A 26,537-nucleotide genomic window follows, 5' to 3' on the forward strand; every position below is an offset into this window, starting at 1 on the left:
ACTGAAGGGGGGGTATGTCTTTGAGAGGACAGCTTCCAATAGGAGGGAGGAGTAGGAAGTAGAAAAATTAAAAAAGGCTTCCTGACTGTGGGTAAACAGTAACCACATTTTTTTTGCCTTCTTTTTTTTTTTTTTTGCCTGTTGGAGGCCTGGTTTTTAATCACCCCACAAGCAGTTTTCATTTCTGTAGTAAAATTGCTTGTGGTTCTATTTAATTTGTTTCTGCAGGAGCCAGCTTTGGTGAAGATCTCCCAGGAGCTGCCGGGCCTTTTAGCACAGCACGTACAGCCAGTCAATGAGAAACGATTCCCTACATGGGAAAAATTCCTCCAAACATTTCTTAGTCAAGGTAAATAAGACTGCAAAGTCGCTGTTAAGTGTTACAAGGAGTAATTATACCATATTGTATGCCATATTCTTGTTAATCTTGGGCCCATTTAAATATTCATCTCCTATTATTTCTCCATGATGCTTCAAATGTTCATTTACGAATGAATTATAGGCAAGTGTTCTATCATTCATATGTCCTATCCAAGCATTTAACCTATATTCATCCCAGATTATGTGATTCTGAATCACTAAGCACCAACTCTTTAATCCTGGGTACTGGAGGCCCTCACCCTTTGCAAAGGGCTTCAGGGAACGCTGGCATGTGAGTTTGCACATAGGTAAATGTGAGAATATTTCAGCTTTTGTAGGTGTTGGTGAGCAAACAGCTGCCAGACTCCCGTTTCTCTCCCATACAACCTGGAAGGGAACGATATGTGAACTCTGGATGCTCTGTACATACATTGCATGAAGTGAAACGTGCTCGTAATCTTTAACTGGCCTGGAGAAGACCTGAGCTTTTTCTCCCCAGTTTTTGCCTTCCAGGCAGGCAGTGTCATCACTGAGAACCCGTAACGTGGTGTCACATTGTCCCTTACGGTGACCAGCACAGACTCTCGTCAGCCCATGGCCCTGCTCTTTCTTGCCCTCCAACCAAAGTTCCAATCTGATAGCTGGAGAGTTTTTATTTGCGTGGTGCCGAGCCCTCAGCTGGGCTTCCAGCATTAAATCCTCCCGTGGCACCTTCGGATGCCAAAAAAAAGCCCAGGTCTGTCTGGAAGAGGCAGCGCAGATAAAACCCTTCTCTGATTGCTGGAAAATCAGCACATCTGGGAGCGGGCTTCACACAGACATGTTAACGCCCTATATTTGTATGGCAAATTTTGGACAGAAAAGATGCAGTGTTTGTGGTTCAGTAGTAAATTTCTGTGCTGATTCTGCCCTACCAATGTTTTGTATTATATATAATGGATATATACATTTCATATACGTCTTTATCTGTGGAAGAGATAATGATTCAAAGCTTTTGAAAAATAATGACAGTTAACATATATAAAACCAATTTATGTGACATATTAGTTTATCCTAACTGAGTTCTGGCATTATATGCAGTAAAAAGGCAAATCCAGAGTGACAAGCAGTTTTCTTTGTGATTTCCCAGTGGGAAACCGTGCTAGAAGCTGTTGTGTACAAACCTTCCCACCTACACACCAAGTTTCTCATGTGGATGAATATAGTTCGGAACTGCTTGCAAAGCCTCTGCAGCTCAAAACCCACTAGTTGAACTGTACAGTGCTATAACAAATGAGATATTTCATTCTCTTCTAGGAGATTCCTGGGTTCTAGCTGCACTGCTCACTTCACACTTATTTACTCACTGTATCTCCATAACGGCCCTCCCTACAATGACTGAGCACAATGGGAGCAGGATGGTTTCATTCTGTGCACTCTGAAGAGCATCACATGTGAATTTGATTACCAGCTTCACAGCTAATTCATTTCTTGCTAGGTGGTGTGATAGAAGCCTTCCCGTGTGCAGAAAAAGTCACAAACCTGACAGTGGATATGCTGATAGAGCCAACAGGCAAGATAGAAATCGTGTCCTCTGGAGAGCAGCTCCATGCTGATGGTCCTTTGCGATCATCTGGCACCACCATTCCGCAGTCTTCTGTTGATCCGGCAGTTCTCAATTCCCTCTGCTTAAAAATTGGAGAAACCTGTAAATCGAAAGGAGTGCTTGGTTACTTCTCCGTTGACTTTGTGACTTTCGTCCATCCACAAACTATGGAGCAGCAGGTGAGTGGGGCAGCTATGTTACTTCACACCGTCCCCCTGAGATCAAGAAATATCTGCTTGCTCTGTTGAACAAGCTTTATCTCTAAGCGGTGAGAAGTGGAGGGAGGTAGAGCACATGGTTATTCTAACAATAGCATAAAATTTAGACCAGACCTCAGGAACCTTTTTCCATCAGCCTGAGGAGAAACAAACAACAAAGCCTGGAGGGCTGCTTTCAGAGCTGGGTGAATAAGAAAATCATATTTTCATTTCTTCTAATGACTTTTCTTTCCCTAAAATAAGTGCATTCTGTATTAAGCTGGTAATTACAGATGATGATCTTATGGCTAAGATGATTAGATTATTTTAATTTCAAAATATTCTGAATCTCTTGTATTTTGCTCTGTAAAAATAATTACAGGGATTATTGTACTCTTTTGAGTAAACCAGTGTCTGTAAGAATGCAGATATGAGGTTTGAGGATGAATCTAAGGAAGAGGCAATATTGACAATTTCTCATAGCAAATAGGATGGTAGTGATGAACAATTTGGTTTAATCATAATGGCTAATTGAAGCAGAGGGAGATAATGGAAAGCAGTCAAGTTCCGCCTCAAGAAGTGCCAGCCCTGGGTCAGGAATTACCATCTCTTGGCTGGTACAGAACAGCTGACTGTGGGATATCAGTTTGTTGGGAAGGAAAAGGAAAAAATGCTCACCCGAACTACTTTTGCTCTCCAGTTGGCTTTTAGAATGTCTGAGAAGCAGAATTTACTGCAAGAAAGTAGAGGCAATCTCACACCGTCTGCAAAATTATCCCCCAAAATCAAAATACAGACAGAGGTCACTGTGTGACACGTGACAGTGCGTGTGGTTAAAGGTATCGCTGCGGGGATTGAAATAACCTTTGTTTCCCAGCTGCAGGGGCCTGGGAGCATCTACAGCATCTCAGTTGAGGGGCAGTAACTTCTTAAAATGTGCTCACATGATAGCTCGAGCTCTTTATCTCTAGCACAAATGTTCCTGTGGAATTCCCTCTGTGGATCCTCATCCTAACGAGTCTTCCCCGTGGGCTGCACAGGCTGAGTGGTTTTAGCAGAGCCCTTTTGGTTTCTCAAAGCTCTGAGGTGTCCTGCATGGCTGGTATCAAGAGGAGTTTGACGAGAGTGTCTGTCAGTAAATTATATTTCCTCCAGTCCTGAAAACATCGCTCTGTGGGCACATTAAAGGCAGAGGTCAGGGGAGTCTCGGCTGAAAAATAAGCATTTAAAATGATGATGTTCCAAGGTTAACACCTTGAATTACCTAGAAAGGCAAATGTTACTAGGAAGCCAGTGCAGTTCTGGAGTGCTGGAGCACGGTGTGACTTACAGCAGGCATAACTGAGCAAAATGGAACTAAATAAACACTTTCCCATGGAATCTTGCCCAGGAGAGTCCTTTCTGTAGATGAGTTACAGTGTCTTTTTAAAAGGTAAAATCAGAACCACTCTAGTGACCCTAGTCCTCCCTGCCAGAGTTTACAAAACCTCATAGTCAGCTCTATCAGACCTTTTGACAACACAAAAAATAATGTAATAACTCAAGAGAGCAGAAGGGTTTGACTCCAGCATCTGCTGCTGCCTGGGCTGGCTGGCAGGGCCACGGAGCGGCCACTGTCCCTCATGCACAATGGAACATTCAGATCTGGTAAGTGACAGAGGATCTTGTCCCAACACACGCTGCTCTCAGAGCCAAGGAACAAATAGGTAAGATAATAGATTTAAAGAAACAATTTAATCCCTGGCAGAAATTTTGATGATCAGCCTTGATCATAGTTTGTAACAAAATATTAATCTCCCATGTTTCTATGCTAGATGAACCTGGCATTTGTTTCATTCATAAAATCAGATTTATTTGTCACAACATAATCTATTTAATTCTTTCACCACTCAGATACTGTCAAAACCAACTGAAGGGCATTATTGAATACTGTATTCTGATTAAAATCAAAAATATTTCTGTGAGCTCAAGAGCAGTGAAGCCAGGCTTCCCACAGACCTGTGCCTTGACGGCAAATCCCACATGTTCTCCAGCTGGACTCCCCCTGCAGCCTTTCCCACTGGACGGTCTCTTTCCTCTGCCCACTTACTTACATGGGAATCTCATGGGAGTTAAATAGATTTGATGATTTTACCTTCTTCCAAATCTGGTCGATATTGGCCAATAGGATTGAATATTATGACAGGTGTACAAACCTAAAGCATAATGCCAGACTGAAATAAAACAAAGTGAAGTAAAATCTAGGTGAAGAATCTCAGCTTTCAGTGTTCTGGTAGTAGCCTTGTGTTTGAAGAGTAAAGAAAATGAAATCATTTCTAAAGAACATAAAATCCTTATTTTTAGTGATGATTAGTATTGTTGAGCTTACTGGGTACAACTATACAAAGTCCAAACCAGCCTATGGATACAAATGCTAATTCATTATTTCAGCATCAAATCTCAATTATTTCTTGTATTTTCAGTGCATCTCCTTGTTTGTTTGTTTTGTTTTGTTTTGTTTTTTCTGTTTTGATGTTTTCTTCTACATCTTCAATTAGGAGGCTTAAAAAAATGTTTTCCTGTCAAAGGGACCATATCTGCATTTAAATGAAGGGGCTGTGTGGTGTGGGTGGAGTTTGAGAGGCATGGTGGCCGTATACGCTCAAATCCCTCTGTCTGAACATCACGGCTTGTACAGCGTGAGGCAACGCTGTAGACACAGGGCTTGTACTTAAAACCAGAGTTAGTATATGGGATCTATTGGCCAAAGCTGGCTCTTGGCGGTGCTATGATCACAGTATTCCATTGTACACTTAGAAAAGGCTTAAAATCAGACTTTTGGTAACTGATACCGCTGTAGGGTGACTGTGGTAAACCAGAGAATCAGAATAATATTAGCTTTGAAATACAGATCACGGTTACATTTGACTCCCAAAAAAAAGTATTTATGCAGGCATTGTAATTAGAACCGCAGATAAGCCACATTGGACAACTTCCATATGAAGGTGCTTTAAAAGGATTAAGAGATGACATTCTTACCCACTGAAGTCATGGGAGTTGTGCCAATTGCTTCGCTCAAGCCAATTCACCAAAATGCAGAAATGCTTCTTTGATTATAAAGGTTGTGACATTTCCTGGCATGAACAAGGCCGTATTAAATCAGTTGATGTTTATTGTGGCCTCTTGTTATTCCTGTCTGTTCTGTCTTGGTTTTCTTCCGTTGTTTCCAATTGATTCTACCTGAATATTTCCTGTGTTTGTCAGCATGTACCACAACTTTAACATTATTTAAGCACAGGTTTTAAAATTTAACTAGATGTAGAGGCAATTAATGATGCCATCTGTCTTATGAGAGAGAGCTTACATAAAAGATTGTGCTCCTGAAAGCACCATTTTTTTGGGCAAACAAGAAATCCTATTAGACTCACAGAACATTTGCTCACTAATTTCAGAAGTGCCCACTTTAATGCAGTAGCTGAAAGGCTCAGATACATTTCCTGGAAGAATGGTACATTTGGGCATTATTTCAAAATTATATTTTACAGAAAATATCAACTGATACATGATATTTTCTGTAAAACTGAAAATTAAATATATCATTGAACATCTGTTACCAATACAGCCTGAGTACTTAAATACTTTAAAATCCCTGAAACCTTCATAAAGTTACATGCGAGATTAATACACCTCTTTAAGAAACGTGAAGGGCCAAGTAAGTGAAAACATATTCCTGCCTTGTGCAGACTGTGTGCCACAATCTGTGTTTTCACACATATTTCCCCAGTGCGATCCTGCAAAGGGGACTTCAGAGCAAAGAAATACATGTATTGTGGGTTTCAGGCTCCTCACTCTGAAAGCTTTAAAAAATCTCTATGTCATAAGCATAAAAATAATTTTGCTATGAAGAAATGGGTATTGCTTATACTTTTAAAGATTGCTGCTCTTAGCAGGTGTTTTCCTTCATGTGCTGTTGTCATCTTGCTGTGTTCCCTTGGAGCTCTGGTAGCAACAAGACTGTGTGATGGGTGAGGAGCAACACGTGGCTGTCAAACAGGGAAGTCAGCGGGAATGTAGGAATGAGAAACTCATTGTGGGGTCACCATGGAGCTTTATCCATCACAGACACAGCGGTGTCTTTACTCTCTTGCAGCCTACACTGGCCAAAAGGTGACAAGAGGGATGCTGTCCCCATGCCATTGCTGAGACAGGTCATACTGTCCGCCATCTAAATGTAGCTCTTCCTTAGGTTATTATAGAACTGGAGGAGGTTGCGGTTTACAACCAACAGCATTGAGGGAAGTGCCTGTAAGAGGGTCCAACTCCCGTCTGATTGTCTTCACACCTGATCTGACAGGCAGGCGCTGGGGACTTGACACAATTCTCTGTTTGCCTCATGAATCTTTTTCTACCTCAGTTATAAACACCCGTGACTTGCTCCCGAGGGAAGGTGAGATGGAGATGTGCTGTTTTCAGTGTCTGGGGTGGGGGAAAAGTGGAGGAGAGAACTTAGATGCATAACTTGGACTGAATCACTTCTGATTCCCGCTCTGTTTGCCAAGACTGATCTTAAAGAGCAAAGCCCTGACCCTTTGAAGGAAAATCTTGCACAGTATTGACTGAATGCTGCTCAGACCCCAAGTTGTCAAGGAGCTGCACCTAAGTAAGTCCATTTAATTGAGTGGGGCTGCTTGATTGCATAAACTTACTTACATCCATAGATGTGTGTACAGATAATTTGGAGAAGCAGGGTCATAAGTCACCTTTTTCATTGGTTTAATAGCTTACACAGCCCTGTAGCTCTTGCAGCAATAGTGAGCAAACACTGGCTTAAGTTCAGTTTCGGCACAAAGGAAAAGATAGAATCACAGAGTCATTTTGGTCGGAAAAGCCCCTCAAGATCTTCGAGTCCAACCGTTCCCTCACCCTCGTCACTACCCCATGTCCCTGAGAACCTCATTTCCGCGTCTGTCCAACCCCTCCAGGGATGGTGACTCCACCACTGCCCTGGGCAGCCTGTTCCAATGCCCAACAGCCCTGTGGGCAGGAAATTGTTCCCAAGATCCAACCTCAACCTCCCCTGGCGCAACTTGAGGCTGTTTCCTCTGGTCCTGGCGCTTGTTCCCGGGGAGCAGAGCCCGACCCCCCCTGGCTCCAAGCTCCTTTCAGGCAGTTCAGAGATCAGAAGGTCTCCCCTCAGCTCCTGTTCTCCAGGCTGAACCCCCCAGGTCCCTCAGCTGCTCCCATCACACTTGTGCTCCAGCTCCTTCCAGATAAGGCAGAACATACCGAAAGGAGAATTGAAGAGCTGGGGATGTTTATGTGTTATTTTCAAATAAGAGCCAAAGTGTTTTCATTAAGCAGCTCCCCAGTCTTAAATTCAGCAGGATAGAGGTTAGGGCGAGTTCTAGGGCCCTAAAATTTAAGTTTTCAGGCCTGCACCGGATCATCCCAACAACTGCCACGAGATGGCAGCCGGATAAGATCCTGTCTGCGATCGCTGCTGAAATAATCAATTCTATTGCAAATTTTTTAAGTCACAAAAGCTTTTTCAACACTAGCTGTATTAATATTTTACTAATTGTCATTTTTATAGAATCATGCAAACACTACTTTAAAAATAGCAGGTGTGCTCTTTACAATAACGCAGATATCAATACCAGATGCAGATAAACCAGTTAAACTGGAGAAAGAAAAGCTATAATTTAGTAACTCTTTAAGAATTTATATTTTCTTCTCAAGTTTACGTTTTAAAGCTGAAGCATTTTTATGGCAGTTTTAAAGAATTCGAGTGTAATTGTGACTTGATTCACTTGAGATGTGTCCATGCCAAGACATAGGCCGAAGGAGAGCAGCTCCGGGCAGCGCTGGGCAGCCTGTGCCAAAGGCAGCACTTCTACACTTCAGCTTATTTCCTTGGACAAACAGCCAGTAAGTTTTGCAGGATGTATCTCTACCTATTTTCTTCAAATGGTGGGATTCTGGAATGTCCTAGTTCGTGCTTTGCTTAGCTTAATCTAAAACCAGTCTTGAAACTATCTAAAATCTTAGCTGCTGCCTATTTATTTTTTTTTTTTAAAGCCAGAAGTCATCATAAAAACCCAAATCTGATTATCTTTGAACATCCACTTGTTGTTTGAAAATCAAATCTCAGTTCTAGATTCACAAGTGAGCTCTGTTCCAGCTTAATTTCTGAACACAAGAGTGTCCTGAAAGTCCCAAAATCTCAGGTGAAAGCCCACGTTATGCTATTTGGCTATTTAATCCTATTAGGATGTGATACCTACAATTGTAAATACCTATGATTGCATACGTGCCCTTATTGTATAGCCTCAGAAAATGAGGATGGACTCAAGTAATAGATATTTGTTAATCTGTACGATTGTACCATTCTTTATCTTTACTTAAACTTGACATTTGCACAGGCCTTCTTCAAACACCTCCTGATTTACTGGAGTAGATGATAATTCATCTGGTTATTAACTGCCTGACCTCCACAGACATTGCTTGATAGACTATGGAAATCTATTCATAAAATAAAAAATAAATAACCCCCAAGCCACTAAGAAATACAAAAACCTCACAAACAAACAAAAAAGGAAACCCAAAAACAACACCACAGCTCAGATTTTCAAGGCATCCTAGAAGCTTTTGACACCTACTTTATAGAACTTTAAAGGAAAACCTGTTGCAATCCAGTTGCTATAATTTTGCAAAGAGCATTTGTGACCTTCAGGAACTGGAATGGGACTTAGACATTGTTCCATCAAAGGATTTACTCAGCTAGGTACTAATGATCTGGCCTTCATTTGAACTAATGAAATGGGACAAAATTACCCATGAAAATAAAGCTATACCCATTGCCCGTGCCCTATGTCTTTCCTCTTTCTGTAGCAGCACAAAGGGGATTTAAAGGGCACTTCTGGATTTCTGTGGCCAAAAGGAATCCCCTGCCAGGACAAAGCTGGAATTTCATGCCATCTGATTCTTCTTTTCTCCCCACATTAGGGATTTTCTGGGATGTATCCAGGGCAGAAAGGGACATGACCATATTCTGGCATTCTCTGAGGATCCTGAGCCAGGAAAAGGATCCTCAGGGTGATCCCAGCTGGCACGCATTAAAATCACCATTTGGCTGCTTTACCTTGCAATAAGGGTGGACAGGAGGTTCCCAGCTATGTTTGCCTTCCTCCCCCTTGCGCCTGAGATCTGCAACCTGTAGTTAAAAAGCAAAAAGTACAATGACTTTACCCAGGCATGTAACTGAAGCTTCAGTGGGTGTTTCGAGCTCTCCCGCAGTAACAGGCAGAGGAGGGACAGACACCTGTCTGCCTTACACAGGAGGGTCATCAGTCCACCCTGTGGATCTAAGCCCTTAATTATGTAGGGAATGGGAAGATTGTTGTCAGTCTAAGACAGAATCATAGAATAGAATCATTTTGGTTGGAAGAGATCCTTAAGCTCATTATAACTTAAATCTAGCACTAAACTATGTCTCTAAGAGTCTCATCTCCATGTCTTTTAAACCGCTCCAGGGATGGTGACTCCACCTCTGCCCTGGGCAGCCTGTTCCACTGCTTCATAACCCATTTAATGAAGAAATGTTTTGTAATATCCAATCTGAACCTCCCCTGGTGCAACTGGAGGACAGTTCCTCTTCTATCGTTTGTTACTCAGGAGAAGAGACCAACACCCCGCCATGCTACAACCTCCTGTCAGGCAGTTGTAGACAGCAAGAAGGTCAATGATAAAGGTCAGATGATGAAGCCACATCCAAAACAACTAGTTGATACACTCTGAAAGTAAACAGAAACACCCTAAACCAGTGTTTGGTCGGTCTCGTGATTTCCATCGTGAAACTTGCCCTGGTAAAAAGCTTTTTCTCTTCTTCCAGGAATGGTTCAGTGCCTTCCCAGGGCAGCGACTGGGAAGGTGACAGTGGAGTTAGGGCCAGGCTGGTGTGCTGGGTTGTTGTTCAGATTACATTTAATGGATCACACAGAAACTAATGGGTCTCTACATCTGAAATTAAAATGTTGTCGCTTACATGTAGTTTTAGTTAGTGACAACATGGGATTTGTTGAGTGCCTCTTGCAAAACGGAAGTGCTCTTGCATACTTGGTATGGTTTATCTGAATCTTCACCAAGGCGTAATGAATTTGGCTTGTGCTAGCAGCTGTTTATGTTTGCTGCAGTTTTTAACACTTTATCTGCTGTGAAATGCTCAACCCATTCTCTACACATGGCCAAACACAGCCCTTGTACTTACCCAGAACGCTATGGCCACAGTGATGTCTTTGCTTCTGTGCTTCTCAGCCATTTTATGGTCCATGTTCAGTCAAACTCGCCTCCTGCCTGTCTGTTTGTGTGTCAGCAAAACTTCCAGATCGCGCTGGTGCAGCTTTGGAGGTTGGAGCAATTCAGGTGTGAACTCGGGGTCTGGATTAGGAGCAACCAGTTCACTTTGTCCGAGGTGGTGAACAGCCCTTGGATTATCCAAGATGCTCAGTGGTCGCCGGTCCCTCCACGTAACTCTGTCATCTCTTTCTGGAGGCAAAGCTTTAACTGAGGATCTAAAATCCAATTCAAACAAGGTTCAAGACACATTGGATGTTACTGGTTTGTTGATAATATTTATGGAAATTAATGTAATGCTTCTACAGTATGTATAGTTTATAATTACTATTCAGCTCATTGAAAAGGTTAGTGCATACTGGAAAAGTACACATCAATATGAAAGTTCCTTCCTGCCTTGCAGAAGTGATGATAAAGAATAAATTATTGAAGAAAATTAAGCATTGTAATTGGGGAACATTCCCTTATTACTACGTAAAGCCAGCCATTAGCATCAGATTTGCATTTTATACCATGCAGCAGGAAATATTTAAGGTGACAAATAGGATATTTAATACAGCAACAGATACTTGGCAGCCAGATATTAACAACTGTTACTGATGTGATTTATTCACCATTATAAAAAGGGCATTACTATGTGCATATCATTCAGAAATTAACTCCAGTTTACCAAGAGGCCTTGACTGCTTGACCTCTTAATATCCTTATAATGATGCCATTTACCATTCAAAGGCTTATTCAAGTCACTCACTGCTGGATTTGTTCTAAAAGCGTCCACTGTAGGGCAGATCTTTGTGTGCGTTACCATTTCTCATTGACGTCGTAGGCTCAAACGTTTTTTAAGTGGGGAAAAGCTCCTGGGTAAAGCCCCACTCAGGGTGTCAGGAGCAGAATCGATCCACAGTATTTCCTTCTGCTACAAACCAGCGGCGCGAGTGGAAGCAGAACCACAGCACAAGGCGTATGGTTTTCTACGTGCCAAAGTCTCCATCAGTTGATGAGGCCCTGGATCGCACTGGGAACGGGCTTCACTGCACCCTGTGCTGACCAACACATGTTCTTGCATGTGGATTTCACACTTCCCTACTTGTTTTACTCACTTTAGCTTTGCCTTCTGGAACTTCCCTTTTTCTATCTCAAAATACCAATTCAGAACTGAAGGTTGGCTTTATTTAACCTTAATTATTTTTCAGCTAAAAAATCCAGGTGTGATGTTTAGTATTTAGATAATCACCTATTTAACGTGATCCAGGCTTAACAGCTGTTGAGCCTCTCTACTAGTTCTAATTGGTGCTAAAATCTTGGTAGTACAGGTCACTTTTTTGTCCCTAGCCTCTTGGTTTTCTCTTAGAAGTTATTTTTGAAGTTCCCATTTGGAAGTGGTGCAAATGATACACCAGCACAAGGAAACCATAGGTATGGACACCAACACACGTGAAAATAAAGGCATAACTGTTCCTTTATATGATTGCTGAGTTTCACTCTTCTTGTTTTCTCTTTCTTTTTAATTTGAATGCACCTGTTTGTGTGTTGATTAGGTATGGGCAACAGACCTTGACCTTTGCTATAGTAACCAGCTGGCCTTGACTCAGCTCATGTTGTACATGACAGATGGAAACCTGGATTGTCACTCCAGCCGCTTTGAAGTATCTCTTGGATCAAATAAAATGAAAAGCCAACCTATTCAGCATGAGGAGACAAAAACTGTAAGCAGCTATTTGTTTACAAATAAAATTATTAATTACTGAAAAGTCAAAAATCTGTCCTAGATGTCTGTTCTGGAGGAGCTGAATCTGCCTGTTTCAGATTTTAAACTGCTACTTTTAGATTTTAGAAGATTAATAAAGTAAATAGGATACCATCAGGTTAGAAATTAAGAGAAAGGTTCTGGATGCTTATAGCTACCTGATTATTCATCCTTTGTACTCAGTAATATTGTTTGTGGTAGTAACTAACTTCTAAATATATTAGGTAGTTTTCAAGTTGTAAAAAATGGGCTAATTTAGAAGTTGCCCTGACTACAGGAGTAACTTCAAAGCAGTCAAGAAATATGAACCATCAGCTCTGATTTGGGATCAGAAGTTCAAGCACTGAAGTTCTGCTCCAGCTTTGTACTTTCTTGCACAAAACTGGGGGTAAAACCACCGAGGCTCCAGCTGGGGAAGGATCTGGACACCTCAACCCCTCCCAGCTCTCACCTGAGTTCAACCCGGAACCTTCGGTCAGTTCTGCGTCAATCTTTCCATTTTCTATCACCAGGTCAGGCTCAGCTGGTAGATCAGTCTTGGCACAGGATTTAATACTCTATGAACCACGAGACCGTCCCTCTGAAAAGGGAAGAAAGGCCTCTAGAATGGTCAGAGAATAAGAAATGTGTGGATATGTACATATACACATATAGACATAAAACAGATGCAGTTTTACACGTTTTACAGGAGATTCACAACTCTTCTTTTTTCATCCATAAAGATGGAATGTAGCACCATTCCAAAAATGTCATGGAGCTGTAATTTAGAGGTTAATGAGCTCTTGATCTATTGTTCTTGTCAAGCGACCACTTTTGGTTGGAGAGAAGTAAATTAGATATGATTGGTCCCAGTAGTACAAGTTTCAGAAATGAAAAGTAATCAAGTAGCAACTTTTTTTTAATTAAAATTCTGTCAGATTTAACATAAAGTGACACTATATCCCTTATTTTTCTTCTTTTTTTCCAGAGGTTTTTATCTCCTTAAGAGTTAACTACAAAAAATGCACTCTCTCTGGAAAATATCTTTAGAAAAAGAAACAAACAAACCAAGAGACAAATGCTTTTACAGCACATGATCTGTAATGAATGATTAAGTAAAACACTTTGTGTAAAAATTATGATGTTAATAATGATTCTGTCCCTTTTAATTTATTATATATTCTCAGTCCTGGTAGGTTTGATTTTGATAAAATGGAGCAGCAACTGAGTTTGTGTGATGATTTTTATTTTTAGAAATCCTTCTTTGAAAGAACAAATTTCCTAGATACTGCTGCTACTGTAATTATGTACAAAACCAATCACTCATTATAGTTAGGATACATTATCTTCTAGACAGATGAGGCTAAATAAGCAACACATTAATAATTCATCCTGCAGTTCATTATGCATGTGTATGCATGCTTTGTAGCTGAAATAAGCACCTCATCAACCTGATGCCAACCCTTAAACAATAGTTCTGTGTTATTGCAGCCACATTCAAGTTTACGCTTGTTAAACTGCTACTTGGATTATTTTATCAAGCATTCATTTATTTGTGGTCCCCTACTGCAGAGAACAGATTTTGGAAGCTCCTTTTTTAAGTTAATGACTTGAGCAATGGGTGTTATTAATTCTCAGAATATTATAAACATGATTAATTTTCAGGCAGAGATGTATTATATAAGGATTTCAACTATGTCAACGTAAATGAGTCAATGTCAAAACAAATATCATTTTAGAAAAAATACTGTAAATTACATGCTTCGATGTGCAGTATCTGCACTCTGAATGAACAGTCCAGTATTAAAAATAAGTCTTGGTTTAGGCAAACGTCTCCATTCAATTCTGCTCAGTGCAACATCCCAGTTCTTTTGTCCTACACATGGGTAAGAGTTTAAACTCAATGCAGTGCTGGTGTTTATCCACAGTGCGAAGTCCACTGGTGTCAGTTGTGTAGCTCCTTGGGGCCTCATCTCCCCAAAGACTTGCTGGAAAAATTCTGCATAGTAACGCTGCAGCAGAATGTTCAGTCTTGGAGAAACCCCATTTCAAAAACTACTGATGATCAGCTTTGGAATTTCTGTTACCACGAAGAGCTGACTCTAGAGCAACATGTGTTACCGCAGGGCAGGAGAGGTGCAAAGGATCCACATAGAATGATTTCACAGGGCTCAGTTACCAATGAAGCTGTGAAAATATCAATTGTGGTACATAAAGAGGGATTCTGTAGAGCAGATCTATAATATAAGGTTTCACGTACAGCATGAGGTGAGGATTTAATTTTGCTGCGTGGAAATGTCCATGCTGAATAGACATTGTGTTAACATGAGTTCCTCCAAATGGAGCCTTACTCCATACTCACATGAGTTCACTGAGAAAAGGCCATTTAAAGAGTAAATTGTTGGTTTCCGATAGAAATGGTATGAAAATAAAGCCTGTGGTGGTGTTTTCTCCAGCCTGCTCCAAGAAGCAACCGGTGTGCGGCAGCAAGCGCTCAGCTGAGACACTCTGGTCTCTCAGGGGTCTCCTACAACCTTCTCTTCCAGATGTGTCAAGCTCACGGCGTTGGATTTGACCTCCAGGTACAAACGGGAAAGACTAGAAAATGCGATATTCACTCTGCATAATTTTTGTATCTAAATTCTAATATGGTGAAACCACTTTTAGCACAATGTGAAACTGAAGTGTTCTGTTTAGCATAATATAATGTTAAAGTGTTCTGTTAAAAACACAGCAAGGTGGTGTGCTACAGTTTTGCTTGGTATACATTGGGATTGATTTTATTTTAAATTGTTTTCATGATGCTAATTAATGAACTCTGAATTGCATCAAGGTCTTTGGTAGTCCCTGTAAAAATTAGTCTAATATGATAACACTTAGCTGGGTATAAGTCTTGAAGAACTGCAGTGCTGAATGAAATGTAAAAGAGCTTAGAAGATGTTATACAAGACAGAACAGCAGATAGAGATTTCTGATCCTAAGGCTTCACTGGGAAATGCAGAATTGTATGTGTTTTCTCAGTATAAACCCCCCCAGGGGTGGCAGATGTTTGTTTGTCACTCAGCAAATCTGAAAGTCAAACAGTGAGTTTTGCTGCTGACCAAACTGTCACCAGTATCCAGCCACGAGGAAGCAGAACAGGAGGTAAACTTTAAAAAATGGAAAACTAAATATATTTTCACTCTTAATTTAAGTGTGTGTAAGGCTTTTAGGAGTTAACTGGTAAAAATAACTGTGTAAGGAAATAGTTTTTGAGATACTTATGACCACCTCTAACTACATTGGAACAAAAATATTTGCTATTGAATAGACTGTCTTATGTATTCTATTTACGTAAAGTTAATGTGTTGTATTCTCTATAATAAATTGTAACAATAATCTGCTTACACTGAGCAATAATCCATGACACAAAATTCAAAATTAGCCTTTCTTAGATATGGTTATGTACTTACTCTGCATGTTTAATACATTTATTATAATTATCACTATTTTAGGAATAATTAAAGCATTTTTTCTTTTGATTTAACAGGAAAAACAGGGAACAGTTTTTATATTGTACGAAGATCAGAAGCGATCCAGCCTGGGAATGATGTAAGTCTGCACCGGCGGTTCCCTGGCCTGATAACCAGTTGGGCACACACAGATGGTCACCAGGGAAAGGAACAGTCAGGCCACCGCATGTTCAAGTTCACTGTCACCTCCTCTTTAGGAAAGTAGAATGGTTTATTGTAAGGTTGGCCTTTTGTACAGTTTTGGGGTGGTTTTCAGCATTTTAGTAACAAAAAAGGTACGGGAGTCTGCTGAGATGAAAGGATGAGAGCATTGCAGACTGAACACCCCTGCAGGTCACTGCCAGTTTAGCTGTGAGACCACACAGATCACCACAGGTTTCCCTTCACAGGCAACATTATTAAAAACATGCTATACGGGATGCAAAGGAGGTTGAAGTTTAATGCCTTTTTATATTCTGTATAAGCGATCAACAGCAGTCAGGCAACAGCAGATCTGGGAGTTTAGTACTTCTTTAGACATTATGAGCCTCTCCTAAGAAGTCTAAGAAAGTGTCACCTGCAGAAATCTACAATCCACTCACTGAAAACTTCCGTTCAGAGAAAATTTATGTAAAGTTTACTGCCCAAATATGACATGATGAGTGAGGGGCTGAAAGGGTCTGTTCTCAGTCTGTTCTGTACTCCTTTGATGCTGGAACTATTTCGTCAATGACCTGGGTAAGAAAACAGCTTCCTTGTGCGCTGGATGCGACTGCAAGTACTTTGGAGGGCAGGAATAGAATTCAACATGATCTTGACAAATTGAAGAAGCAATATGAAAAACAGAATTACAGTCAGTTGGAACCAGGTGCAAGAAATTACACTGAGATAGCAGGAATGAACATGAGGAACTGGCTTTACAGAAAATGATCTGTGCATTGCAGTGGTTTGCAAACTGCCTGCTAGTCATGATGTCATGATCTTATAGAAAAAGGGAAAGAATACAGCCTGGGAGTACGTTGGAAGTAATCCTTCCATTCTGCTCAGAGGGAGGCAAGGAAAATGTGTAGAGTTCTAGAAAGCCTGGCTTACAAGGCAAGACTAAAGGGCGTGGAGGAGAGGATGCAGAAGTGAGATCTGCTGACAGTCTTCAAGCACATAAAAAGCCTCTGTGGGAAGGAAAAATCTGATTTCCATGTCTTTGTTGGTAGGATAAGGAGAAATGAGCTTGCAGCAAGAAAGATTCACGTTCAGCGTAAGAAAAATTTCTGATAGTGAGGGAAGAACTAATTAGATTTTTCGGTGCAGTTGTCATTGACAGTGTTTAGTAACAGATTACACAAACCTCTGTCAGGATTGTGTAAGTGGCATTGATTTGCCCTAGCACAGGGAATGAGCTAAATGAGTCCTGAAGATTGTTTCTAGGGCTCCGATGCTTCCAGCCTCTACCCAGCTCCTTGTGCATGAGGCTATTGGGAGTAAACAGGGGAGCTGGATTTGTTTAAAGCTCAGATATTCCTATTCTGCTCTGCACTCAGCTGCAGTCACAATGTAGGCAGCTGAGATGACTGAGCTGCAAGATTAATTGGAAAGAAAATCACTAAACAAGAATGTGTAAAATATATACTGGAGCCATTTAAAAAGCGATTTAGGCATCTGAAAGGGTTCTGTGAGTCCCTAAGCTCTCCTGAGAGCCCACTGATGCTGAAAGGTCAGCTCTTTCCTTCCCGGACCCGGCTATGGAGTCCTCCTCCTGACCCTCCCTTTGCGTTGTCTCTGGTGCTTCTACACCTCTCCAGGACCTGATTCAGCTCAACAACTCAGCAGAAATCCTTCTTGAGGGGGGAGGCTAAGATAGTCAGTCCATAGAGTGAGCATGTGATGAGGAGGGAACTGCAAAGAGGAGATTCTTCCTCTGCATAATATCCCATTCCATAAGATTGTAGGTATTGAGTCTGTATGTGCCACTGAGAAACCAAAGCCTCAAAAGCTACAACAATTTAAGAAATGCTAATACAGCTGAAATTTCTCTTCCAGATGCCTTTCATGAATTGTAAGCAGAAGCAACAGTTCTTGTGAACTAATCCAGATGTTTACAGTGTTCTCCTGTCTCAGCCCCAACTCTGTGGTAGCTGAAACCTACCTGCTTACTTCTGCTAAGTTGATTAATAAAAATTATTTATTACTCAAATCCTCTCTGTTGACAAGTTAAAATGGAGCCTCATCTTTCATATCTCCCTGAAGATTGCCACCTTGTGAGATTGAAAATACTCATTAAATTCCATCACCAGACAGGCACAAATGAGAGGGCGATTGTTTTTAAGCATGTGAAGGGAATCATTGGTAAACTCATTTGTTTGGATATCATTAACAGAACAATCGGAGAGGATCTCCAGGGGGTCCTCATGACCTTTGCTCGCAATCTCTTCATCATCCATCAAGAAATATCAGCACCTAATATGCAAGGCGAGACCAATTTTAAGGTGAGGTGTTAATTAACTAACGATCCTGCTTAGTTTTGGTACAAGGGCTGAAAATACCTCATGCTGTATCATAAACAAGTGCTAAACCATTCCTTTTTTATTGTTAGTGGTATATATGTGACAGTGTCTAGGTCAATATATTAAGTCTCCCAGTGAACCTGTTAGTTAAATTTAAGTTTGAAACTTTTTCTTTGAAAAGAGACATACTTCAGCGTGGAATCATCTGTAATGTAATGCTCCCGATTGTCCTTTGTAAGAGCGAAGGAGCTCTTGGCACTGCCTCAGACGGTTTTCTCACAGTTGTCTGGTTTATTTTAAAGGGACTTCATCAAGGTAGGAAGCTGAAATTAGAAACAAACTTCCCAGTTTATAAGAGCTCTTTCGATAATTAATGCTGATTTCTTTCCAGCCGGCAGCCACTGAGTACCTCACCCGTTTGTTCATATCCCTCACCCCACCATCCAATTCACACATCTCAGTTTTATTCCCCATTTTTTTCCACCCACCCCTGGGTACCAGAGGATGCTCTGGGGTGGGGTGGGGGGAGGCAGGACAGAGCGCAGGGGCTTCTTGCACCAGGAACATCCCCCCAGGAGATGCCACCTCTACCCTGAACTCCTTCGTACCGACCTCGTTGGCAAAGAGAGACAGAAAAGCAATAATGAATCCAACCCCGTGCCCTGAAACAAGGACTCATCACAATGCAGCTTTTTGATTCCAGAGAATAGCTCCATTTTCCGGAGGGAGTTCTTTTGCTGAACTACATCACCTTTAACTTTATTAGAAGTTTCTAAGATCCTGTCTTTAAGTGTTTTGTAGAAAGGTAAAGCTGAGCACTGTTACAGATTTGTATCTTACATCACATAATTTATATCAGATTCTTTCCAGTCTTAACTCTGACTGTATTATCCTCTGGCCAGCAGAGTGTGAAGTTACAGTTTTAGAAAACATAGAATTAAATTTCAATGTGTTGCAGAATAAACAAGCAAAAAATCCTTTTTTTTTCAATATGAGGAGTGAAAGGCAACCATTGAAAAAAATATAAAAGGGAACTCTTCTTCAGAGTGAGTTAACAGTGATTTACATATGTGAAACAGAACACCTGTTAGTTAATTAGAAGTACGAATTGCAACGAATTGTATTTTTTATTTACCTGAGACTTGTACATATTTACTAATAATTCCCCCACCTGTCCCCAAAGTAATAGTAGCTTTAACTGGCGCATCGTGTCCTGTGTAACACTGGTTACCTTTTCAGGGCAAGTACTGCCAGCTGTGCATTTTGGCTGCTAGATTTCATTATAACACCCATTAAATAACTTGTATTTCTTGAATCCGTTACAGATGGCAATTCAAGATATTGAAGCAATTCTAGGAATTACAGCAGAAAACAAACTGAAATTGGAAGAAGAGCAACCTTTGAAAGCAGATGCTCTGAAAGAATAGTTAACAGAAAATGTTTAAGTGCCTTATTCTTTATGCTTCTGGAAACTGTTTCTCATCTGTAAGAACAGGTTTGGTTTTTCTTCTGCATTGGCGCATGAAGTAACATGAACCGAGACAGAGCAATTTCCATGGTTTCTGAGTGCGGTGTTTACAATACCTCTTCTTTCACAGAAAGCAACTTCTGAAAAGCAGTTTAGTGAGACAGACTGTGTGAACCCTATTAATAAGATTTTAAAAACAGAAACTGTATTTCAGAAATGACAGTATGAACTTTTTTTTTTTTGGTCAGAATTGCTGTGTGCTGTTGTAGTAAAGGACAACAGTTACTTCTGCACAATTATCTTTGTCCATCAAATCTCTAATCTCATCCCAACAGATAACACATTCTGAATTTTACTATGGAAAATGTGTCATTTTCATCAGATGGGCACTACTGTCCCAAGGGACATCTTTGAGGTTACTTTCCAAAAAGCTCAGGTAAAACCAGTTTTTAAGACAAATAATGAAATGTAACCAAGCAGTTGTAGATCAGTGCCCAGTTTTTCTGATACCTGAGTCTTTTGATCATTACCTTCAAACATTATATTTTGATTAGCCTTTTTCTCTTCTATTTTGGTCACAGAAATAATTAACTGCAGATGAGGATGTTTGCATAAATGCTGATCCCTGATTTAAATAAAAATCTAAAAGAATATTTTAAATTCTTGTTTATTTTCATTCCTTTCTTACAAGTCTTGGTTTTGGATATACCAGAGCCCATACAGATTTTTCTAATGGAAATTTAGCCAATGAATGAACTTCCTGTAAGTCTTAGAAATGAAAGTACCAGAGGTATTTTTAGCTGTGGTAGGTACAACATTGATCTCTCACTTGCTTAGGAGTTCTTCCAACAAGATGAGATATATTTGTTCTCTGTTCTAATGCATTCTCTTCTGTTTTACTGCTAAGAAGCTCTTTGTAGATTGTCACCTGGCTTCACATCCAAGCTCTGTCATGCCCCAGGTTGGTCAGGAGAAGCAATAACCTGGAGGAGGAGGAGGCACAGGAGAGCACAGCTGGTTTCTTAAGGGTTAAGGAAAATTAAGCCTTGATCCAAGGCAGAAGAACATAAGGTCTGAGAGGCTCATTAGTTCACTGGCACTTAATAGACTGCAGGGTCCTGGGAGTAATGGAAACGTGCACTTCCTCGAGTCTTTGTTCTATTCTGACAAAAGAAAACTGTACCTGTTTTTGCGGGGAACATCTGAAAGTTCCCATGGTGAGAGAGATTTCTCAGTATGTGCAAAGTGTGAAATGTATTTTGAGGAAAAAAAAGTTTTTAATTACTATTAACACTTCTGAGTGTTGAGCTGATGGAAGGATTCAAACTGCTTTGCAGTCTCTCACATTCAAATCTCATGCTGCTGGTGCCAAAAAATTGTATTTTTTGTAGCAATGCAGCAGATATAAAATGAAATTATAATCTATAAAAAAAACAAAATAAGAAATATAGTCATGATTCTCCTATTCACACTCACTAAAGGAATAACAGACTCATTAAACTGTAGCTTGAATTTTAGCACTATTCAGACCATGATCTAGACTGGGAAGAAAACAGAGCAAGTGAGAAAGATAAAAGATGGCCCAGGCTTGGCTGCTCATTGGGAATTGCCCAAGAATTCTGCAGGTAATGACAGCAAAAGCCCACGCTGGTTCCCCAGCTGCAAGGTGTGGAGGAATGCTTAGGGGAGCAGATGAGGGACAGTGGGGTTTGGCAGCAACTGCAGAAGATGGAGACAATTAAAATAAAGGTTTTGTGCTCCTTAATGGGCCAGAGCTGCAAATGAAGATGTGCATTTTGCTGGCAGCACTTCATGGATCTTGTTGCTAGAATTGATGTACTGTCTGTAACATGTGTGACACACATTTCAGGTCATTCTTCCAAGAGAATGTTACCTGGAGTTGATACTGGAAACTGGGATAGTTGATACTGGAAATTTTTAGATAGTTAGGTTTAAAGCCCTGGGTGGGGGAGAATGGAAGGCACTCAGCCCAAGTTTCCACATTTAGAATGACAGTCCTGAGCACAAAGCAAAAAAAAGCAGCTCATCAGCACAACCACTTCCAGAAGTCTGAAATTAAGTATTCAGCCTGCCTGTTTCCTGAAGGATCTCCAAGGCCTCATTCCAAGGCACAGTCCAGGAGACTCTCCCACCTTCAGTCTAGGTTAAACTGACAAGTCCCTGGAATTTTAAGACTGGCCCAGTCCACAACATTTCTCAGTGATTACCTAAGATCACTTCCCATATAACAAACCACCAGTCACAGGTCTGCGGTACTCCCTTTTAGGGCACACGGATCCTCTGTACTTCATTTTAGACTACAGATTGTTACAGCAATCAGGCACTAAAGATTAGGCACTGCAATCGATCACAACCTTCATTAACGTAATTTAATATATCATCTTGACTGAAGAATGCTTAGACTGGTTTTAGCTTCATCACAAAGATGTGCATTTCATGAGATGGTTTTGATGCACAAATGATCAGACTGTATCAGAATCCAATGAACACAGAGACAACCAAATATTAACAGCAGACATTTGGAAGAATGCTTCGTAATACTTCCAGCCTCATTTTAAAGATGTTTGGTCATGATCCTTGCATACTTTTGAAGTATGCAACGTTTTACTATGCATTTGTAAATACAGGCTTGCAATACATTATGCAAGCAGATGTGCAGCTATGTGCTGATGCTGCCAGAGGCTGAAGGGTTTTTCCCTTCTTCTTGGACTTTTAACAATATGAGCAACACAAAGTTAACTGCAAAATATCTTGAAATAAAAACTTTTAAAAATCAAAGTAGTTGTCATATGTCCACTTTATAGGCAATAGCTTTATAGGAGATAATTTTTGACCATGAAACATCAGTTCAGCCCTCCACCACAGTGAGCCACAGCATCACATCCCAACTGCTTTTCTGTCCTCGTTTTTGCCACTGATAAAGATATTTAAGCTAACTATATGCTCTATTCATTATAGGAAGGTGAATTTGAGTCAAATTTGTTATTGATGATGATTAATAATTACTGGCTCTACACATATGTAGTACATTACAGCAAATAAACAGGGTACATTGTTGGGTAGTAATTGATTAATTAGCATATTCATACTACATAGCTCAATGGTTTAAGATTGCTGAGTTTGAGATATTGCTTGCAATATTTAAAAGGAAAAATTATTCCCATTTCTCAGTTGACTTTTTTGTACAGCTTCCCCCCCCGACCCCCCCCGAATGTGTAATGGTTCAAAACCTTAGATTTTATTTTGAAAAAATCATATCGTGGAATATTGGCTATGCTTTTAAAATTTTTCTCTTCGGAGGGGTCTAACACTTTCACCATCAACTTTCATCAAGTGAAATCAACGCAGCTTAACACAATTTTTCCTGAGCACACGTTAACCTGATGTGAGGAGTGCCAGCAACACACCGGCTGCTCCCCTCAGCACAAAACCCGATTCTTTGGGGAATTCTCACTCGCTGTAATGAGCGATAACGTGCGACTGGGGGACGACTGGCCCGTCCTGGGTCTGTGCCGGGCGGGCTGACACACTCGCTTCTCCTCACACGATGTCCGCCTCACCTCAGCGCGGAGAAGTGCCCAGGAACCGGCTTTCCCGCATCTCTCCCCCTTCCCGGGCCCTCCTCTCTCCTCAGGGGCCGCACACACAGGCTGCCCCGCTCTGTCTCACACCCACAGCTCAGGACCACTCCCGCTGCTCACACACACAACCCGCTCCAGAGCCCCGTCCCACGGCAGCCGCCACCGGCCCTTCCTCTCCCCGCCCTCAGACACGAGGCGGGCGCAGGCGCGGAGGAGGCGCAGGCGCGGCGGCCGGTGCCGCCGGTGCAGGAGTCGTGGCGGGGGGCGGCTCCGCAGGATGCGAGCGCTGAGGCGGCTGCACGAAGCGGCCGTGGGGCTGCTGCTGTGGCGGGGCGCAGCGCCAGCGTCTCGTCCCGCCGCCTCGGAGGTGCTGAGCCAGCACCTGCGGCAGCGCGGCCTCCCCCACTGGACCTCATACTGTGTCAAGTACAGCGCCGTCCGCAACGACCAGTTCGGCCTCTCCCACTTCAACTGGCGGGTGAACGGCGCCAACTACCACATCCTGCGCACCGGCTGCTTCCCCTTCATCAAGTACCACTGCTCCCGCGCCGCCCCGCAGGACCTGGAGCTGCAGAACGTCGCCTTCACCGCCCTGAAGGTCCTCAACGCCGGTGAGTCGCGTCCCGGCGCCGGTGCGCGGCCTCCCTCAGCTCCCCTCGCCGGCGGGGAGGCGGGCGGAGAGACTCCCCTCGGCCTGAGGCGGCTGCGCCCCTCGCAGGCGGGACGGCGGTGGGGGGAGTGAGGTGAAAGCGGCGCTCGTCGGTGAGAGGGACGTCCCCGGGGTCGGTACGAGGCCTCTGAGTGGGGACCCGCCGGTGTCTCCGACCGCGGGCAGCGCCTCAGCGCTCCCCGTCCCCTGCGGTGCCGCGTCCTGCGGCCCCGCCGGCTCGGAGCGGGCGGCGTGAGGAAAACACGATTCGCGAAATGCACCGTCCTGTCAGCAGCTCTGAGGACGCTGAGCTGTTAATCGATCCTCGTCGGGGTTTGACCGAGTTCGTGTTTCTCGTCCAGTTGTGAGAGTGAAAAATTAAACCGCCTTAAAGAAGAGGTGCGAGCGCTTGTTGTTCAGGTGGCTGGCGGCGGTGGGTGTGAGGCATTTTCCATGTTCTGTTACCGGGAATGAAGTTCTGGCCTTTAAGCAAATACATGAGCGTTAGATGAACCAAAACACTTAGTTTCTTATAAAGTGCGTGGGCTATTTTTTTGCCTCCTGGATACAGGCAGTGGAGGACTCGGGCCACTCTTCATCCTAAAGTGCTGCTGCTGTGTAAGCGCTTATAAATCAAAATGTGCCAACAGCACCTTATTAATGTAAAAAAAAAAAAAAAGGACAAAATGAAAGTTTTAAAATACATTATTATTCAAAACATAGTATACGGATACACTTACTTGAATGGTGACAGTTGCACAACTAATTTAATCAGTTTCTTGTTTTCATAATTTAAAAAATAAATCTCATCTGCTTTGCTGCTCTTCAGTGAGTTTTTACAAAACATGTCTTCTAGTCTTCTTATTTTGATCTTCCCAACCGACGTAGTGAGAAAATACAATCACAAAGATTGATTTCTTAATAATATTTTAAAATCTGATTTTATTTTTCCCTCCATAGTTGGACCTTTTATCTACCCCATCTTTCTTGCAGCTACCCTGCCTGTTTTGTATTTAAATGATTAAGTTCTTGAGTAACTTTAAGCACCTCACATTTGGTGTGTCTGTACCTTGCTGAATTCAAGGCCTAAATCAAACTCAATTTTTTTCCCCTACATTAAGTAAAATACCATTGTCTGTAATAGGTGGGTAACTCAGCAGTCCTAGAAATGATAGCAGTTTTTATACATACACCTTTCTACTCACTGCAGTTTTGCTGGTGTTGGTACTCTTGACTACTGATCTAATTTTCCCAAGAGCAGCTTCCTGCTGATCTAGGAAGTCACTGCCTGTTGTCCTGCCTGTCTCTGCTCTGAAACTAATGCTGAACTAGTAACTAAATGGATGTCCAGGGAGTTGGTTTACTAGTGTTTACATATATATATATCTATATATCTATATAAAAATCAGTAGAAATCAGGCTGTATGCACGACCATGTTTCACTTTCATACTGCTATCCTCCTGTTTTCTTTTTCTATTAATTCCTGCGTATTACTGCTTTTCTTAATCTGCTTTCTGATTCTTGTGTGCTTGATAACAAGAAGGGTGGTCTGTACCAATAGCTGTTTGTAAGCATTTCAGTAAAGGCAAAATATTAATAAGGCAGCTTTTACAGGAATGCTTTTCCTCTAATTTGATTTTGGAGTCATTATTCTTTACTATTAATAGGGGGTTTAGTTTTCCTAGATTGCTGTCTTTGTATGTAACATGTTTTTGTCTTTTCTTAGGCATCCCAACTTTACTATATGGAATTGGCTCCTGGTTCTTTGTCAGTGTCACAGAGACTGTTCATACAAGTCATGGCCCAGTTACTATTTATTTTCTAAATAAAGAAGATGAAGGCGCAATGTACTGAAATAATGCCCTCGAGTACCTGTCATTTGGTGGGTTTCTGTGTTACAGCTGCTACAAATACCTGCTCCCTTTGACTAAAAAGAACCGAAGGCGACTGTTTGGGTTGTTTGGTTTCGGTTTTTATGGTGCATTCTTTTACCTAACATGCTGTCTTCAGGAAGCTTCATGGACTTTTTGGTCATAAGAGATTTACTTTTGCAGAGGTCAGTAAAGTTGAAAAAGTAGAAGCCTTGGGAGAAGAATTAATATTTCTAAGGGTTGTGACTAGTACTGCTGAACAAACTTGTGATAATTTAGAGATCTCATCTACCAGCTTAGAGAACTGAATTGTAACATGCGGGCAAGGAAACTGTGAATACCTTAGGTGTTTTGAGAACATCTCTGAAAACATTGAGCTGCTTATGTTTAGACTCTGACTAGATATTTCATAATGCATTAACTGTCATAATTGCAAGAATGTTTGATTGACTCTATGGCACTGACTATTCATAATTGCCCAGGAGACTCTTTGGAAAAATACCACCTCAAGAAGTTAAAAATGGCTGTATCACATTTCTTCAAATGATATTTAAATAAACTATCTAAAATATGTTTGTATTTCTTGCAATTCTTGAACTCTCCAGATACCTACATTATTAGTAGTAGTATTTTCTTTTTGTTGCTTTACAGGTAAGTAACAAAACAGAAATAATCTAGAAGATTTAGTCTCCTGCACTAATTTACAAATTGCTGATTTTTTAACTAATACAGGAGCATGAGAAGAATGCTACCCT

The 26,537-nt window shown here is 41.4% G+C and overlaps 2 protein-coding genes across 2 annotated transcripts in view; both read left to right on the top strand.

Moving 5' to 3' along the window:
• The window catches only part of IQCH (IQ motif containing H), a gene marked incomplete at both ends in the record, with an annotated part of 65,898 nt that extends 46,280 nt beyond the window's left edge, over window positions 1-19,618 (top strand). Inside the window, 7 exon segments of the mRNA XM_080351017.1 lie at window positions 229-349; window positions 1,838-2,124; window positions 12,012-12,179; window positions 14,656-14,781; window positions 15,729-15,790; window positions 18,065-18,173; window positions 19,517-19,618. Of these exon segments, the coding sequence (XP_080207143.1) occupies window positions 229-349; window positions 1,838-2,124; window positions 12,012-12,179; window positions 14,656-14,781; window positions 15,729-15,790; window positions 18,065-18,173; window positions 19,517-19,618 (975 nt within the window).
• Window positions 19,619-23,538: 3,920 nt separating this feature from the next.
• On the top strand, window positions 23,539-26,147 carry LOC308044653 (uncharacterized protein C15orf61; the record flags this gene model as incomplete). Its single annotated transcript, XM_080351460.1, has 2 exons — window positions 23,539-23,872; window positions 25,638-26,147. The coding sequence occupies 2 exons, from the start codon at window positions 23,539-23,541 to the stop codon at window positions 25,763-25,765; spliced, it is 462 nt and encodes a 153-aa protein (XP_080207586.1). The 3' UTR covers window positions 25,766-26,147.
• Window positions 26,148-26,537: the final 390 nt, after the last annotated feature.

Source organism: Nesoenas mayeri, assembly GCF_963082525.1.
Source record: "Nesoenas mayeri genome assembly, chromosome: 11".
Classification (NCBI taxonomy): Eukaryota; Metazoa; Chordata; class Aves; order Columbiformes; family Columbidae; genus Nesoenas; species Nesoenas mayeri.